The following is a 19607-nucleotide window of genomic DNA, read 5'->3' as shown; positions in this document are numbered from 1 at the left end:
TTCCACCCCATTCTCGTAACCCAATAACCCCTCCTAACCTTTTTGGTCACTAAGGGCAATTTGGCATGGCCAATCCACCTAACCAGCACGTCTTTGGACAGTGGGAGGAAACCGGAGCACCCGGAGGAAACCCACGCAGACACAGGGAGAACGTGCAGACTCCGCACAGACAGTGACCCAGCGGGGAATCGAACCTGGGACCCTGGAGCTACCCTCCTTCGGAAGCCTTCTCGGCTCCCCTTCCAGCCGAAAAAAGTAAGACACAACTGCAACCCCTGCCCCTGGATAACCACGCTTGGAACCATCCGTTGAAGCGATTTTAAATTGCCACCTCAGGATGGTTCTGCCATTTTTTCACTAATACTTTAACTTCAGTGTAACCATTTTACACATACGGACCGGTCCCCGCATGGGATGCCACAAATCCCCTCCCCTAGGGATCTTCCCATTCACCCTCACTAAGAGTCCCGCCACGATATCCTCCCTACACAGCTCTCCCTTCCTGTCCTGAACCCCCTTACCCCACCCAAATCCCTTCCACTTAACGATGGACCTTCTCCCTTGGCCTGTCGTCTTTTTTTCCAAATAAATGTTTTTATTGGTTTTCACATTTTTGTGTTGCACATTTCAGTTCATACTTTAAATTTACAAGTTTCATCACCACGCATAGTATTGAGCAGAGGAACCAAAGAAAAGTTAAACAGTTAAAACTTACAAGTGAGAGATAAGCCAAAGAACAAGGGAACAAAAACCATACAAACAAGGACCATTACATATATGTTTATATGTCCCCTCATCCTCTGTAGCTGTGGGTCCCCCTTTGGCCGGTCTGCCTTAGTTAGACTGTCTAATGTTGGCCTACTGTGTTTTGCCCTCGATCCAGTCTCCTGTGGCTATGTCGCTTGTGGCTGCTTTGAAACCCTGAAGACGGCCAGTTTTCGGCCTGGCTCCACCCCCATCCCCCACAACCTTGGCCATTGCCTTAATGAAGGCTGTCCAGAACCCGACAGGTCTGGGGCATGCCCAGAACATGTGGGTGTGGTTCGCACTGTTTGCAATTGTCCTCCACCTCCGGGAAGAACTCGTTCATTCAGGCTTTGGTTAAGTGCGCTCTGTGCATCACCTTTAGCTGCATTATGCTCAGCCTTGTGCATGTGTTGGTGGAGTTCACCCTGTTTAGTGCTTTGCTCCAGAGTCCCCTCCTACTTCCTACTTCCATGCTTAGTTCTTCCTCCCATTTTTCCCTCATCTCCTCCAGCAGCCGTCCATACAGGTCCCCACAATTCACTTTCCCTAAGTCACCCACGTCCAACAGTCCCTGAACCAGTGAGTGTCTATCCTGGCTTCCGGGGGTTTTGTAGCCATTTCCCTACGGAGGACGTTCTTACCTGTAAATACCTAATTTTGTTCCCTTTAGATAGTTGAAAACTCTCCGCGTGTTCCTCCAGGGTTGCCAGTCTGTCGTCTATGTACCATGTCGCTAACCATCAGTGCCCCCTCGCCCTGTCTCCACGTTTTGAAAGTGGCATCCCTTGCTGCGGCCGTGAACTTTGTGGTTGTTACAGATGGGGGCAATAGTAGATATTTCGGTTAGGCCGAACTGTCGTCCCATTTGGTACCACGTTCGCAGCGTGGCTACTAGGGAGAGTAGGAGTGTGTCCCACTTCCGCAGGTCCCTTTTAACTTCCTCCACCAGACTCGTCAGCTTCCATTTGTGGATCCGTGGGCAGTTTGGATCCCCAGGTAGTGGAGTTTGTTTTGGGCTCTTTTGAACGATAGTCCCTCCAGCTCTGGCCCCCTCGCGGGTTACATGGAACATACAGTGCAGATGGAGGCCATTCGGCCCATTGAGTCTGCACCGACCCACATTAAACCCTCACTTCCACCCTGTCCCCATAACCCACCTTTTTGGACACTAAGGGCAATTTATCCTGGCCAATCCACCTAACCTGCACGTCTTTGGACTGTGGGAGGAAACCGGAGCACCCGGAGGAAACCCACGCAGACACGGGGAGAACGTGCAGACTCCGCACAGACAGTGACCCAGCGGGGAATCGAACCTGGGACCCTGGCGCTGTGAAGCCACAGTGCTATCCACTGTGCTACCGGGGTTCACCGGGAAGATTTCGCTTTTGTTCATGTTGAGTTTGTAGCCCGAAAAGGTTCCAAACTCCTTTACGAGCTTCATGATCCCTTCCACACTGGCTGGGGGGGTCCAAGATGTAGAGCAGCAGGTCATCCGCACAGAGTACAACTCTATGCTCTCTGTTCCCTCCTCCCCTGGATACCTCTTTAGCCTTTCACTGTTCTGAGGATCGATTTCCAGGGCAAACAGCAGCGGGCATCCCTGCCTCTGGTAGTAATAGAGCTGGTGGTGTTAGTACTTATGCTCACCATGGGGGTGTTGTACAGTAACTTTACCCAGGTGAACCCCGATTCAAGCCCATTCTGCTCCATTACCTCTGTGAGGTACTTCCACTCAAATCTTTCGAAGACCTTTTCTGCTTCCAGGGAGATGATCACCTCTGGTGTTCTCTCCCTGGGCGGTGCCAATGTCACGGTCAGCCGTTGCCTGGTGTTTTTTTTAAATTTAGAGTACCCAATTAATTTTTTCCAATTAAGGGGCAACTTAGTGTGACCAATCCACCTACCCTGCACATCTTTGGGTTGTGGGGGCGAATCCCACGTAACACGGGGAGAATGTGCAACTCCGCATGGACAGTGACCCGGGGTCAGGATCGAACCTGGGACCTCGGTGCCGTGAGGCAGCAGTGCTAACCCACCGCCACCATGCTGCCCTGTGCCTGATGTTAGTTGCCTGCCCTTGACAAAGCCAGTCTGGTCCTCTGCAACCAGGCCCCGTCTCCTATCTTCCCCCAGGATTGGCTTGTCCAGCCCGTTGAGGAACTGCTTCATCGTCGAGTACCCCTCTTGGAAGGCTCTGCTACCAACCTACCGTTGTCCCAAATCTGGGCTATTTCCCTAGTGGCTGCCTGCTTCCTCAGCTGGTGAGCCAGCAGGCAGCTGGCTTTGTCTCCATGCTCGTAGGAGGGCCCCTGTGCCTGGCGGAGCTGGTGCACTGTTTCCTCGTGGAGAGCCGGTTGAAGTCCATTCGTAGCTTTTTTCTCTCTGCCAGAAGCTCTAAGGTCGGGGCCATGTTGTATCATCAGTCTGTCTCCGGTATGGAGTCGACCACTTCCTGCCTAGCCACCCTCATTCCTGTCTCTGTGATATTTTAACCCAATTTCGCCTCTGATCACAGCCTTCAGTGCCTCTCAAAGTGGAGGGTGAGACCTCCCAATTCCTGTGATATTGTTTCGCCAAATGCCTTGTCAGCCAGGAGGGCCGTGTCCAACCTGCATGGGGGTGTTGGGCCCACCCCATCTCCACCCTCCCATCCTTGTAGTGTGGAGCGAGATGGCAGCACCACTTTCCCCACTACAAAGAGGTTGATCATGGTGTAGACCCAGTGTACCTGGGAGAAGAAGGAGAACTCCTCCCCGGGTGTCTGAACTCCCCATCTGGTCTATCGATGTGCCTCGTTCCTAATCCATGTTCGAGTTTTTCTTCCCCCAATTTGGAGTTGGATCCATGTGTCCTGTGCACAGTTGAAGACCCGCCCCTCCCTCCCCACGATGAGTTGCTGTGTATCTATGTTGGGGATTTCCGCCATGGTCTTCTTTATAAATTCTGTGTCGTCCCAGTTCATAGAACTTACAATGCAGAAGGAGGCCACTTGGCCCATCGAATCTGCATCGGCCCTTGGAAAGAGCACTCTACTTAAGCCCTATCCCCGTAACCCCACCTAACCTTTTTGGACACTTAAGGGGCAATTTAGCATGGCCATTCCATCTACCTTGCACATCTTTGGACTGTGGGAGGAAACCGGAACACCCGGAGGAAATCCACGCACACACGGGGAGAACGTGCAGACTCCACACAATGACCTAAGCCGGGAATCGAACCTGGGACCCTGGTGCTGTGAAGCAACAGTGCTAACCACTGTGCTACCGTGTCGCCCACAACATGAGCACTCTGTACATTTACTCTGCCCTAGCTATCCCCGTAATCCCATAACATAACCTGCACATCCCTGGACACTAAGGGATAATTTAACATGGCCAATCCACCTTACCCACACATCTTTGCACTCTGGGAGGAAACCGGAGCACCCGGAGGAAACCCAGGCAGACGTGGGGAGAAGGTGCAGACTCCTCGCAGACAGTGGCCCGAGGTCGGAATCGAACCTGGGACCCTGGCGCTGCTAGGGAGCAGTGCTAACCACTCTGCTACCCTAATCCCAAGTTTTCAGAAGAGCCACCTTTCGCACTTCTGCTCAGCACATCACCGGAAGTAGTTAGTTTTCAAAAAAATGTTTTATTAACAAATTTTCAATATAACACCGTCACATCCATATATGTAATATAGGTTTAAATAAAATATTTCACCCCCTCCCCCCCCAACCCCAACCGAAGCAACAACCGATCACCTATGCCCCCACCCGAAATTTTGATGGTGACCAAGTCCCTGAAATAGGGAATAAACAGCTGCTACCTCAGGTAGAACCTTTCAGCCGACTTTCTCATTACACATTCAATCCCCCCACCCCCCCCCCCTCCACACACAGTACAAAATCTCCGGCTGGTCACTAAACTGCGCCGCCTCACTGCACGGGCCAGAGGACTTTCGACCAAACACAACTCGCCTTTGGGCTATTAAGGGAGCGAAGGCAAGAGCATCCGCCGGTAAACCAGAGATCCCAGAAATGGCCGCCAAAAGGGCACGGTTCCGAGTCAACCCCAAGACTACCTGACATGGTGCTGAAGTAGGAGACCCACAAGCTCATGCGCTGAGTACAGGACCAGAGCATGTGTGTATGATGCACCGGGCCCAGAGAGGACCGCTCACACCCCTCCTCTACATCCGAGAAAACCCACACTTTTTTCCCCCTTATTTGCGGAAAGATGTGGTGGCATTGGAGGCAGTACAGAGGAGGTTCACTCGATTGAGTCCAGAGTTGAGGAGTCTGCCTTATGAGGATTGAACAGTTTAGGCCGATACTCTTGCGTTTACAAGAACGAGAGGTGATCAAATTGAGGTATACAAGATGATAAGAGGTATGGACAAAGTAGATGTGGTGCGGATGCTTCCTCTTGTGGGGCATTCTGGAACGAGAGGTCATAGTCCTGGGAAAAGAGGTAGAAAATTTAAAACTGAGTTGAGGAGAAACTACTTCTCCCAAAGGGCTGTGAATCTGTGGAATTCGCTCCCCCAGAGTGCGGTGAAGCTGGGACAGTGAGTAAATTTGAGAAGTTGGATAGGTTTGCAATTGGTAATGGGTTGAAGGGTTATGGAGAACGGGCAAGACAGTGGAGTTAAGGCCAGGATGAGATCAGCCACGATCAAATGGCAGACTCAATGGGCCAAATGGCCTCATTCTGCTCCTATATCTATGAACTTATGATTCATGCCCGAGTCAAATGTGCCCGATGCACCGCCATGAAATGAAGCAGGCTGAGCCGAGTGCACGAGGAGGTGGAGTTGACACAATACAGAGCCTCGCTCCACCCCCCCCCGCCCCACCAGCACCGTTGACACCAGCCGACCATAAATCTCCAAGATATGAATCTTGTCCCAAAGCCAAATCGCCCCAAAATCTCCAATAGCCCCATTCCACCCTATCGAATGCCTTTTCCATACGGAGTGAAATAATCACCTCTGACTCAGGGTTTGGAGAGGGCGACAAAACAACGTTAAGCAGCCTACGAATACAGGCTGACCACGGTCTTCCCTTAACAAACCTGCTCCGCCCATATGAGCCCTGGGAGGCTGGGTTCCATGCACCTAGCCAAGACCTTTGCCAACTACTTTGCATCCGCGTTCAATAGTGAAATGGGACGATGCGACCCACGCTGTGCCGGGTCCTTCTCCTTCTTTTGAGATTAAAGAGACGATGTCTGTGCCAATGTGGCTGGCAACGTCCTCCGAATCATGCACTCCAGCACCACTGGGGCCGGCAACCCGCCAAACGTCTTATAAAATTCAATCGGGAACCCGTCCGGCCTCTACCCAGAATGCATCAGACCCATACCCTCCATATCTTCCTCCAAAGTCAGAGGAGCCTCTCAATTCCTCCCTTCTGTTCCATCACCGGAATAACCCACACACACACACAATTTCCCGAGAGGCCGCCTGTCTCTCCTCATCTGCAGGGCACCATCGCCACGTTCCTCTCAAACTCTGACGCTCCGAAAGCTTGTGATTCCAAACAAACATAGAATCATAGAATTTACAGTGCAGAAGGAGGCCATTCAGCCCATCGAGTCTGAACCGGCTCTATCCCCATAACCCAGTAACCCCACCCAACACTAAGGGCAAATTTGGACACTAAGGGCAATTTATCATGGCCAATCCACCCAACCTGCACATCTTTGGACTGTGGGAGGAAACCGGAGCACCCGGAGGAAACCCACGCACACACGGGGAGGATGTGCAGACTCCGCACAGACAGTGACCCAAGCCGGAATCGAACCTGGGACCCTGGAGCTGTGAAGCGATTGTGCTATCCACAATGCTACCGTGCTGCCCTGTTTGACATGTTGGACTTCAACCTGGTGTTGTAAGACTTCTTACTGTGCCCACCCCAGCCCAACGCCGGCATCTCCACTTTCAGTTGTACAGAACAATGGTGAGACCACACCTTGGAGCACTGTGTACAGTGTTGGTCTCCTTATTTAAGGAAAGATGTAAATGTGTCGGAAGCAGTTCAGAGAAGGTTTACCAAACTCAATATCTGGAATGGGTGGGATGTCTTATGAGGAAAGGTTGGGACGGGGCTGGTCTTGTATCCGCTGGAGTTGAGAAGAGTGAGAGGCGACTTGATCAAAGCCTTTAACATCCTGAGGGGGGTCTTGACATGGTGGATGTGGAGAGGATGTTTCCTCTTGTGGGAGGATCTAGAAAAGGAGGTCGCTGTTTAAAAATAAGGGGTCGCCCATTTAAAGCGGACATGAGGAGAAATATTTTCTCTCAAGAGGGCGGTGAGTCTTTGGAACTCTCTTCCTCAAAGGGCGGTGGGAGCAGAGTCTCTGAATATTTTTAAGGCCGAGCTGGATAGATTCTTGATTAACAAAGGGGGGGGTGAAAGGTTATCGGGGGAGGTGAAAGGTTATCGGGGGTGAAAGGTTATCGGGGGGTGAAAGGTTATCGGGGGTCGGCGGGAATGTGGAGTCGAGGTCACAATCAGATCGACTGTGATTGTGTCGAATGGCGGAGCAGGACGGAGGGGCCGAGTGGCCTCCTAGTTCGGTATGTGATGAATACATGCGTTTCAAAGTGGTCGCTGCAGGATCACTCACTTGAGTCAACTTTCGTTGCTGTTCAATTTTTAAGCCGAGTTGGAAAATTTTAAGCATTTATTTCCACCGACCCCATATTCGAAGTTTACAGGGAATAGATCGGGCGGAACATCCTCCATGAGTGATAGTCCATTCTGATTTCTTTTAACCCCACCCCCCCAATTCACCATCATTTTTCGGCAGGCCCCAGGAGAGGGGGTGCGCACTTGCATCGACTCTCACAGAATGGTTCCAGTGGTTTGAACGAGATGGAGGATGAAGGACTCTGCACGCCTTTCTGGACAGGCTTGGAGGTTAAGATCTCCCCTGTCCCACAAGGCACAGAGTGAGATAGTTCGAGGGGGGGGGGGGGGGGGGGGAATGCGCAGTAAAATTCCTTAATGCGAAGAGCACAAGTGAGAGAGGGGAGGGAGCGAGCACGAGGACTGGAAGGGGCACAGTTTAAAAATGAGGGGGGTCTCCCATTGAAGACGGGGATGAGGAGGAATTTCTTCTCTCAGAGGGAGGTCAGTCTGTGGAATCCTCTTCCCCCAGAGAAGCAGCGGAGGCTGCGGGTCACTGAATATATTCAAGGCCCGAGTTAGAGAGAGTTCTGATCGGCGGGGGGGGGGGGGGGGGGGGGGGGGGCGAGGCCCACGATCAGATCAGCTGCGATCGTGCCAAACGGCGGAGGAAGCAGGCTCGAGGGGCTGAATGGCTCATGCTCATGCTCCTAATGTTTATCCTCATCGCCTGATTGCTGAAGGAAGGTGGGGGGGGGGGGGGGGGAAGAGGATGGTACTTGTCATCTCCTACCTGCCCTACAATAAAAACCAATAGGCTGCTGCGGCCATATGACGTTAGAGGGTCAGCTGATCATAGTGATGAACAAGATTAAAGGATTCGAGGGGGGTGGATTGGGAGAGAGATTGTTTTCTCTTGTGGTGGTGGGGGGGGGGGGGGGGGGGGAGTGGTAGTGGATGGTGGAGTCAAGCCCAAGGGGATAATGGTTTATCCCCTTGGACTACTCTGGACTAATAATCCAGAGGCCCCAGGTTATTACTCTGTGGCGGGGGGGGGGGGGGGGACTAGAAGGAAACATATGTTCAAATCCCACCAATGGCCAGCTGGTGGGAATTTAAATTCAATTAGTAAAATCTGGAATACGTGGCGCTAATCCTGGTAATGATGACCGTGACACCTATCATTGTTTAGTCGTTAAAAAAAAACCCCCATCTGGTTCACTGAAATCCCCCTTTAGGGAAGGGAAATCTGCCGTCCTTACCCCGGTCTGGCCTACACGTGACTCCAGACCTCCCCCCCCCCCCCCCCCCACACCCCACCCACCCACAGAGCAATGCGGTTGACTCTTAACTACGCTCTCACCCCCCCCCTCTCGGAAATGGCTGTTCCAGGGAGCAGAGACGAGGGCAATAAATTCCACTCCCTTGGCCAGCGACACCCACATTCCATGACAGGGGATCAGGTACAAATATTTCGGGACATTACGCTTCGGGAAAGCATTGAGGACGAAAGCAGGAGGCCATTCCAAACGTTTCACGTGCCCCCACAGTACACAAGGGTTCAAATAAAGGGTCCTTGCGTCCAGCTACACCGTCCGGCGCCGGCACGCACTTTTAAATAGGATTATTAAAAATTCACAACTTGTGCTGTGGATCGAGTGGCCGGCCAGCCGGCTGGGACTCCCGGCCTCAGTTCTGAGACCCCGTGTATTTCTCCAGTGCGTCCGTCAGCAGCTTCAGAGTCATCCCATTGGCAACGTGGACACAGTGGACACCTGGAAAACAGAGAGGGAGGCATAATACAGGACTGAGCAGCCGGAAGGGGGGAGGGGGAGGGGTGGGGAAGAGAACGGTGAAGGAGGGTGAGACGGGGGGGGGGGGGAAGAGGAGAGGCGGGTGGCAAGAGGGCGGTGCGCGAGGAGCGGGAACGCGCGCAGGGGGGGGGCGTGCAATGAGGGGGGCACGCAGAGGGGGGAGTGGGGGCCACGAGGAGGGGGGGGGAGTCGGGGGGCCGAGGAGGGGGAGAGGGTGAGAGCGATGAGGCTGAAGCAGCTCAGGATGTGGCCGGGGGAGCCGGTGAAGTATAACTCGGGAGGATTGAACCGGAGGGAGGACCGGTTCTCACAAACCCGTTTCAGAGGCGTCCTCGAAGGCCATGAGTTTGAAACGGTCCCTGATAAATCCAGCCGGGAATCCGGGTCGGAGCAGTGAGAAGGTGGAACATGTGACTGACAGAGAGGTAGTGGAGGTGAACAGCGTCAGGGCAAACATGCAAACGAGAGCGAAAGGATTGGAAGGATGTGATTGGGAGGGGAAACGGCTCGTGTGGGACAAAACACCCTGGGAATGGAGCAGATGGGCCGAATAGCCTTTTCTGTGCCGTTAAATACTCAACACTTTCCCGGTGTGTTCCCGGGACAGGGCGTCGGTGAGGGGGATGTCGCATCAGGATTCAGAGGGACGAAGGAAGCATTTACCTAATTTACCAACTTCCACAATATTCCTGTGTTCATCGTCGAAGAATATCATCTCCGAATACTGGAATCCGGTTCCCTGTCTGATCCTGCACAACAAAACAGTGAGTAGTCAGAGAGCGGGGATGTGGGGGCAACACACAGACACTGTGAAAGAGGGAGGGGGGGAGCTTCCGCTGGCGTCAATGGAGGAGTAGGTCGCGCATTCGGCAGCTCCCGTCTGGAACGAACTCTCGGACCTTTTCTCAGGAGTTTTCACGGACTTTATGGGCAGATTGGTGAAGCGAACACTGCCAAAAGGATTCCCTCTCTGTTGTATGGATAGCTGGACCACGAGTGGCCGGGTGAAGCGTTTAAGTCCCAACAGACAGAATCGTGCGGAGTGGGCGCCGAGGCACGGCATGGCGGCCGGTATAGACCAGGCTCCATGGGCGCAGTGGGCACAGGAGCAACAGGAGTTCCTTAGGGGCTGCTTTGATAATCTTAAAAAGGACATGCTGGCCCCGATGAAGGCATCAATAGACCAAATGATCGCAACTCAGGCGACACAAGGGAAAGCGATTAAGGAGATGGAGATAAAGCTATCCGACCATGAGGACGAGTTGGTGTATTGGCCCTTAAGGTGGAGGCGCAGGATGACCTCCACAAGAAGTGGCAGGAGAGGCTGGAGGACCTAGAAAACAGGTCCAGGAGACAGAACTTGAGAATTGTGGGCCTCCCCGAAGGTGTGGAGGGGTCGGATGCGGGAGCATTTGTGTCCAAGATGCTGGAGACGCTGATAGGGACGGGGGTATTCCCTCGACCCCTGGAGCTGGACGGGGCACACAGAGCCCTCGCAAGGAAGCCCAAGGCGAATGAACCGCCGAGGGCCATGGTGGTGAGATTTCATCGCTTCTCAGACAAGGAACTTGTCTTGCGGTGGGCAAAAAAAGAACGGAGCAGCAGGTGGGAGAGCAGCGTGATACACATCTACCAGGCCCTGGGTGCGGAGCTGGCCAAGAGGGGTGCTGGATTCAACCGGGTGAAGGCGACCCTCTTCAGCAAGGGCGTGAAATTTGGGATGCTACACCCAGCGAGGCTATGGGTCACGTACAAGGAACGGCATCACTATTTTGAGACGCCGGATGAGGTGCGGTCATTCGTCAAACAAGAAAAGCTGGACTCGAATTAAAGGACAGTTAAGCTTTGGTGGAATGCAGCGGTGGGGCTGGGTAACTCTAATATAAGATTGTATGCAATGTTGGGTGCGTGTAAGGGCTGTGGTGGTGGCTGGAGGGTGCAGTGTTTTCGGCAAAGTTGAGATACGGAGGAGGGAGGGGGCCCTGTACTTAGTGCGATTTTTCGGGAAGTTGGAGCCTTGGTTCAACAAGTGTCTCCTCAAGGGGCAATGTTAGTGTCTTCTGTTTATTTTTCATTTCGTATTACTATTTACTCACTGGGGCTGGAGAGGTAGTTTAATTGGTTTATTCATGTGGGGAGAGGGGTCCGGACAATGAGGTGACGGTCTGATCGGTGCCAGGGGCGGGAGCTGCCGGGGTCAGCTGACTCTCGGGAGCGTAGTGGGGGGGTGAGCAAGTGCCCAGCTTGGCAGGGGTTTTTGGGTCATGGGGCTGTTGGGGGGGGGGGGGGGGGGGGGGGATGCTGCTTTGCTGACAGAGGAGGTATCAATTTCAGGGTACAAATTGAGGGTTGGGGGTGGTGGCTCTCTGTGGGGGCGCTCGAGGAAGAGAAGGGTGCGGGCTCGAGGTTGGCCAAAAAAGGACGATGGCTAGTCGGCGGGGTGGAGGTGGGGGGTTAGCTCCCAATCCAGGCTGATCACGTGGAATGTGAGGGGTTTGAATGGGCCGGTCAAAAGAGGGCGCGTGTTCACGCATCTAAAGGGGTTAAAGGCAGACGTAGCAATGCTTCAGGAGACACATTTAAAGCTCGTAGATCACACGAGATTGAGAAAGGGATGGGGAGGCCAGGTGTTCCATTCAGGGCTGGATTCGAAGACCAGGGGGGTAGCAATTCTGATCAGTAAGGGTGTGGCATGGGGCAGGTACATAATGGTGAGTGGAAAATGGGAGGGGGTCCAGGTGGTATTTGTGAACGTCTATGTTCCGAATTGGGATGATGAGGAATTTATGAGACGCATGCCAGGCAAAATCCCGGACTTAGAGTCACACCACCTGATCATAGGGGAGACTTTAACACAGTCATTAACCCTGAGCTGGACTGGTCAAAGTCCAGGACAGGGAAGCGAGTGGCTAAGGAACTGAAGGGTTTTATGGAGCAGATGGGGGTGTGGATCCCTGGAGGTTCGTGCGGCCGAGAGCGAAGGAGTTCTCTTTTTTCTCCCACGTTCATAAGGTTTATTCCCGCATAGACTTCTTTGTCTTGAGCAGGGCGTTAATCCCAAAGTTGGCGGGAACAGAATACTCAGCAATCACAGTCTCGGACTATGCCCCGCACTGGGTGGACCTGCGGCTTAGTGAGGAGAGAGGGCAGCGCCCACTCTGGAGACTGAACGTGGGGCTGCTGGCGGACGAAGAGGTTTGCGGGCGAATTAGCAGGAACATATGGGCAGCATGGTAGCATTGTGGATAGCACAATTGCTTCACAGCTCCAGGGTCCCAGGTTCGATTCCGGCTTGGGTCACTGTCTGTGCGGAGTCTGCACGTTCTCCCCGTGTGTGGGTGGGTTTCCTCCGGGTGCTCCGGTTTCCTCCCACAGTCCAAAGATGTGCAGGTTAGGTGGATTGGCCAGGCTAAATTGCCCTTAGTGTCCAAAATTGCCCTTCGTGTTGGGTGGGGTTACTGGGCTGTGGGGATAGGGTGGAGGTGTTGACCTTGGGTGGGGTGCTCTTTCCAAGAGCTGGTGCAGACTCGATGGGCCAAATGGCCTCCTTCTGCACTGTAAATTCTATCTATGAACATCCAGGATTACCTGGAAACAAACGATACGGCTGAGGTAGCAGCGGCAACGGTCTGGGAGGCTCTGAAGGCAGTTGTCAGAGAGGAGCTCATCTCAATTCGATACCATAGGGAAAAGAGGGAATGAGGGGAGAGGGAGAGACTGGGAGAGGGAGGACTCCTACTCCGAGTGGACAGGAGATACGCGGACGCCCCCGAGGTGGGGCTACTGAGGGAGCGCCGCAGTCTGCAGGCCGGAGTTTGAACTGCTGACCACAGGGAAAGCGGTAGCACAGCTGAGGAAAGCAAGTCTATGAGTACGGGGAGAAAGCGAGTAGAATGCTGGCACACCAACTGTGAAAGAGAGAGGCGGCCAGGGAAATCGGGGGGAGTAAAGAATATGGAGGGTAACACTGTCTCGGATCCAGTGGGGGGAGGGGGTGGGGGGGGGGGGGGGGGGGGGGGGGGGGGCGCGCGAGGCGAACGGAGTCTTTAAGGAGTTCTATAGTAAACTATACGAGTCGGAGCCCCCGACGGGAGTGGGAGAGATGAGGCAATGTTTGGACCAGTTGAGGTTTCTAAAGGTGGAAGAGGACCTGGTGGAGGGGCTGGGGGCCCCGATTTGAATTGTAGGAGATTGTCAAGGGTATAGAGGGCATGCAATCGGGTAAAGCCCCGGGGCCGGAGGGTTACCAGGTAGAATTCTGTGAGAAATTTTTGGAAATATTGAGCCCACTCCTGATGAGGACCTTCAATGAGGCCAGAGAGAAAGGAACCCTCCCCCCAACAATGTCACAGGCTTTGATCTCACTCGTTCTTAAACGAGGGAAGGACCCGGAAAATTGTGGGTCATACAGGCCGATTTCGCTTTTAAACGTGGATGCCAAATTGCTAGCTAAGATTCTGGCCACAAGAATTGAGGATTGCGTCCCAGGGGTGATAGAGGAAAACCAGACTGGGTTTGTTAAAGGCAGACAACTCAATACCAATGTCCGGAGACTTTTGAATATTATTATGATGCCCTCAGAGGGAGGGGAGGCGGAGGTGGTAACAGCGATGGATGCAGAGAAAGCCTTTGACCGGGTGGAGTGGGAGGACCTGTGGGAAACGTTGGGGAAGTTCGGGTTTGGTGAGGGCTTTATTGGCTGGGTGAAATTGCTGTACCAGGCGGCTGTGGCAAGTGTATGTACAAACTGGCTGAGGTCGGGGTACTTCGAGCTTCACCGGGGAACGAGGCAGGGGTGTCCCCTCTCCCCGTTACTATTTGCCCTAGCTATAGAACCGTTAGCTATGGCGCTGAGAGCCTCGAGGAACTGGCGGGGACTGGTTCGGGGGGGGGGGGGAACATCGGGTCTCGCTATACGCGGATGATTTGCTCCTGTACATTTCGGACCCTATGGAGGGGATGGGGGAGGTTCTGCGGATCCTGAGGGATTTTGGTAGTTTTTCAGGGTACAAACTGAACATGGGAAAGAGCGAGTTGTTTGTGATCCAGGCCAAGGGGCAGGAGGGGAGACTGAATGAGCTGCCGCTCAGGATGGTAGAGAAAGGTTTTCGTTACCTGGGTATACAGGTGGCCAGGAAATGGGATGCCCTGCACAGGCTCAACCTGACCCGGTTGGTGGAGCAAATGGAAGGGGACTTTAAAAGGTGGGAAATGCTCCCGCTGTCACTGGCAGGGAGGGTGCAGACCGTGAAAATGACTGTCCTCCCCAGAGTTTTGTTTGTCTTTCAGTGCCTCCCCATCTTCATCCCTAAGGCCTTTTTTAAGCGGGTGAGTAGGATAATTACGGGCTTTGTGTGGCCGAATAAGACCCCGCGAGTCAGGAGATCGCTGTTGGAGCGCAGTCGGAGCGGGGTGGGGGGGGTTGGCTCTGCTGAACTTTCGCAACGACTACTGTGCAGCCAATGTAGCTATGATTAGGAAGTGGGCGATGGGAGGGGGGCAGCGGCGTGGGAGCAGCTGGGAGGCGGCGTCATGTAAAGGTACTAGTCTGGGAGCTTTGATAACGGCTCCTTTGCCGTTCTCGCCGACCCGTTACTCCACAAGTCCGGTGGGGGTGGCGACACTGTGGATCTGGGGTCAGTGGAGGAGGTACAAGAGGGTGGAGGGAGCGTCGGTCTGGACCCCGATATGCAACGATCACAGATTTGTCCCGGGTAGGATGGATGGTGGGTTCCAGAGCTGGCAGAGGGCAGGCATCAGAAGGATGGGAGATCTGTTCATCGACGGAAGCTTTCCCAGTTTGAAGGTGCTAGAGGACAAATTTAATCTGCTGCCAGGAAATGCCTTTAAATATCCGCAAGTATGAGCCTTCCTGAAAAAACAGGTGGTGGCCTTTCCGACGCTGCCGGCACTGAGGATACAGGACAGGGTGGTCTCCTGCACCTGGGTGGGGGAGGGGAAGGTGTCGGATATCTACCAGGAACTACAGGAGGCGGAGGAAACCCCGGTGGAGGAGCTCAAGGGCAGGTGGGAGGGGGAGCTAGGTGAGGAGTTGGAAAAGGCGAGCCGGATGCTGGCGTACCAGCTTCGGAAGCGAGATGCGACTAGGGAGATCGGTGGAGTTAAGGATAGGGGAGGGAATGTGGTGCGAAGAGGGGTAGGCATCAATGGGGTCTTCAGGGACTTCTACGAGGAACCCCCAGTGGAGGAGGGAGGGATGGGGCGTTTTCTTGACTGGCTGAGATTCCCGAGGGTGGAGGAGGGACAGGTGGAGGGACTGGGGGCGCCGGTTGGGCTGGAGGAGTTGGTCAAAGGGATAGGGAACATGTAGCCGGGGAAGGCACCAGGGTCGGATGGGTTCCCGGTCGAATTCTATAAGACATATGCAGACCTGTTGGGTCCCCTGTTGGTTCGGACCTTCAACGAGGCAAGGGAGAGTGGGGGGGGCTTTGCCCCCGACGATGTCTCGGGCGCTGATTTCCTTGATCCTTAATCGGGACAAGGATCCCCTGCAGTGTGGGTCGTACAGGCCGATCTCACTCTTAAATGTAGACGCCAAGTTGTTGCCGAAGATTTTAGCCACGAGGATAGAGGACTGTGTGCCGCAGGTTATTTACGAGGATCAAACGGGGTTTGTGAAAGGGAGGCAGTTGAATACTAACATACGGAGGCTCTTGAATGTTATAATGATGCCGGCGGTAGAAGGGGAGACGGAGATAGTGGTGGCGTTGGATGCGGAGAAGGCATTCGATAGGGTTGAGTGGGGGTACTTGTGGGAGGTGCTGGAAAGGTTTGGGTTTGGGGAGGGGTTTGTCAGGTGGGTGAGGCTGTTATATGAGGCCCCGATGGCGAGCGTGGCCACGAATAGGAGGAGATCGGAGGGGGGGGATTGGTAGACTCCCACTAAAAAGGGCGGAGAGGAGCTTCAGGTACTTGGGGGTCCAGGTGGCCAGGAGCTGGGGGGGCCTTGCATAAGCTTAACCTCACAAGGTTGGTGGAGCAAATGGAGGAGGGGTTTAAGAGGTGGGACATGTTGCCGCTGTCTCTGGCGGGTAGGGTCAGTCAAGATGATGGTGCTCCCAAGATTTCTGTCCCTGTTCCAGTGCCTCCCCATCCTCATCCTGAAGGCCTTCTTCAGGCAGGTTAATAGGAGCATTACGGGGTTTGTGTGGGCACACGGGACTCCAAGGGTGATAAGGGTGTTTCTGGAGCGGGGCAGGGATAGGGGGGTGCTGGTTCTGCCCAACCTCTGTGGGTACTATTGGGCTGCCAACGCAGCGATGGTGCGTAAGTGGGTGATGGAGGGGGAAGAGGCAGCATGGAAGAGGATGGAGATGGCGTCCTGTGTGGGCACGAGCCTGGAGGTGCTGGTAACGGCGCCGCTGCCGCTCCCTCCAACGAGGTATACCACGAGCCCGGTGGTGGCGGCTACCCTCAAATTTTGGGGGCAATGGAGATGGCATAGGGGGGAGTTGGGGGCTTCGATGGGGTCCCTGATACGGGGAGAATTTTTTTTTTTTAATTTAGAGTACCCAATTATTTTTTTCAATTAAGGGGCAATTTAGCGTGGCCAATTCACCTAACCTGCACATCTTTTGGGTTGTGGGGGCGAAACCCACGTCCCGGGGAGAATTGATGGCGGGTTCCTGAGTTGGCACAGGGCAGGTATTAGGAGGTTGGGGGACCTGTTTGTGGATGGGAGGTTTGCGAGCCTGGGTGAGCTGGAGGAGAAGTTCGGGCTCCCCCTGGGGAACACCTTTAGGTACCTACAGGTTAGGGCGTTTGTCAGGCGGCAGGTGGCGGAGTTCCCTCTGTTGCCGCTGCGTGGGGTCCAGGACAGGGTGCTCTCGGGGGTGGGGGTTGGAGAGGGGAGGATCTGGGCAACGTACCAAGTGATGCAGGAGGAGGACGACGCCTCGGTGGAGGAGCTGAAGGGTAAATGGGAGGAGGAGCTGGGTGAGGAGATCGAGGAGGGGACGTGGGCGGACGCCCTAGGGAGGGTGAACTCCTCCTCTTTGTGTGCGAGGCTTAGCCTCATACAGTTTAAGGTGCTGCATAGGGCTCACATGACCAGGACAAGGATGAGCCGGTTTTTTGGGAGTGAGGACGGGTATGTTAGGTGCTCAGGGAGCCCAGCAAACCATGTCCACATGTTCTGGGCATGCCCAGCGCTGGGGGAATTTTGGAAGGGTGTAGCGAGGACGGTGTCAAGGGTGGTAGTTGTTTGTTTTGTGTTGAAGGGACGTGTATATTTGTTCATTGTTGATGACGGGTATAAATTTATCTCTTTTTTGTATATATGGGGGGGGGGGGGGGGGGTTTGTTTCTTTTCTTATTATATTTTGTTATTGATATTTTGTGAAACTGTAAATAAAAATGATTTTTTTAAAAAAGGTGAGGAGTTGGAAGCGGGCCTGTGGACAGAGGTCCTGGGCAGGGCTAATTCCTCCTCGCCATGTGCCAGGCTCAGTCTAATTCAGTTTAAGGTGGTCCACCAGGCACACATGACGGCAGCGAGAATGAGCAAGTTTCTCGGGGTAGAAGACCGTTGGATGAGGTGCAAGGGCAGCCCTGCAAACCATGTCCACATGTTTTGGGCATGCCCGGAGCTTAGAGACTTCTGGCAAGGGTTCGCGAGGGCAATGTCCAAGGTGCTTAACACACGGGTGGTGCCGAGTCCAGAGATAGCGATCTTTGGAGTGACAAGACGACCCGGGAGTTCAGGGGGCGAAAGAGGCCGACGTCTTGGCCTTTGCCTCCCTAGTAGCCCGGAGACGGATTTTATTAATGTGGAGGGACTCGAAGCCCCCGAGTGTAGAGACTTGGGTTAACGACATGGCTGGGTTTCTCAGCCTCGAGAAAATAAAGTTTGCCTTAAGAGGGTCTACGCTAGGGTTCTCTCGGAGGTGGCAGCCGTTTGTCGACTTTCTCGGGGAAAATTAAAATATCAGCAGCAGCAGCAATCCGTGGGTGGGGGGGGGGGGGGTGAGTGCTTCATTGGGATGGTGTGGGAACACTGGGTCGCGTGCGGTAATGTCTATTTAATTGTTATTGTACATTCTCTTTTTGCACTATGTTAATGTTCACTCTAGTTTGTTTTGTTACTATTGTTCCCACTGTTTTATTATGAAAAATTCGCAAAACCTTAATAAAAATACTTTTTTAAAAAAGAGGGAGGGTGGCACAGTGGTTAGCACTGTTGCTTCACAGCGCCAGGGTCCGAGGTTCCATTCCTGCCTTGGGTCACTGTCTGTGCGGAGTCTGTACGTTCTCCCCGTGTCTGCGTGGGTTTCCTCCGGGTGCTCCGGTTTCCTCCCACAAGTCCCGAAAGACGTGCTGTTGGGTGAATTGGACATTCTGAATTCTCCCTCTGTGACCCGGACAGGCGCCGGAATGTGGCGACTGGGGGATTCTCACAGTAACTTCATTGCAGTGTTAATGTAAGCGTATTGGTGACAATAAAGATTATTATTATTATAGAGTGATTTCTGATCGACGAGGGATTATGGGAAGGGGGTGGGAGAAGAAAGAGGCAGCAAAGTGGATTTGAGGCCAATGATTAGATCAGCCGCGATTTTATTGATTGGGGTAGCAGTGTGGAGGGACGAATGGCCTACCCCTGCTACTATTTCTTATGTCCTTACTGCACACATACCCCTGTAGGTTGCAGGAACCTGAACTGGAGCCTTCATGTATGTATAATGAAGGAAATAGGGGGACGCTCCCGCTCTCTTCCTCCTGTCCCTGGAGGTGGTTATCCTATCTATGCCAACCTTTCAAAGTGCGTGACCTTCGAACCCGGATATATTTCCTTCTGGCAGAAGTAGGCATCCATTTTGAAGAGATCCAGTAGCTGATTGGCCCCGGTGACCTCACTGGTCCTGTAACAATGGAGAGAGAAACGGGCATGAGCTGTGATGGGCCACGCACACACCGGGTCAGTGCTGGACACAGTCCCGTTACACACACTGGGTCAGTACTGGACACAGTCCCGTAATACACACACACACCGGATCAGTACTGGACACACAGTCCTGTTACACACACACCGGGTCAGTACTGGACACACAGTCCCGTTACACACACACCGGGTCAGTGCTGGACACAGTCCCGTTACATATACACACACCGGGTCAGTACTGGACACAGTCCCGTTACACACACACACACCGGGTCAGTGCTGGACACAGTCCCGTTACACACACACCGGGTCAGTGCTGGACACAGTCCCGTTACACACACACCGGGTCAGTACTGGACACAGTCCCGTTACACACACACCGGGTCAGTGCTGGACACAGTCCCGTTACACACACCGGGTCAGTACTGGACACAGTCCCGTTACACACACACCGGGTCAGTGCTGGACACAGTCCCGTTACATATACACACACTGGTTCAGTACTGGACACAGTCCTGTTACACACACACGG

General features: G+C 53.7%; 1 protein-coding gene across 1 annotated transcript; it reads right to left on the bottom strand.

Annotated features, from left to right (window-relative positions):
- Positions 1-7397: 7397 nt before the first annotated feature.
- Positions 7398-19138, bottom strand: mdp1 (magnesium dependent phosphatase 1; the record flags this gene model as incomplete). The annotated part of the gene is made up of 3 exons (XM_038774798.1): positions 7398-9135; positions 9838-9923; positions 18948-19138. Coding segments are annotated over 3 exons (363 nt in total), but the record flags the coding sequence as incomplete, so codon positions are not given.
- Between the last annotated feature and the right edge of the window lie 469 nt (positions 19139-19607).

This window comes from Scyliorhinus canicula, chromosome 17, assembly GCF_902713615.1.
Source record: "Scyliorhinus canicula chromosome 17, sScyCan1.1, whole genome shotgun sequence".
Lineage (NCBI taxonomy): Eukaryota > Metazoa > Chordata > Chondrichthyes > Carcharhiniformes > Scyliorhinidae > Scyliorhinus > Scyliorhinus canicula.
The sequence above is the reverse complement of the archived record's forward strand: the minus strand, read 5'-3'. Positions and strand labels throughout refer to the sequence as shown.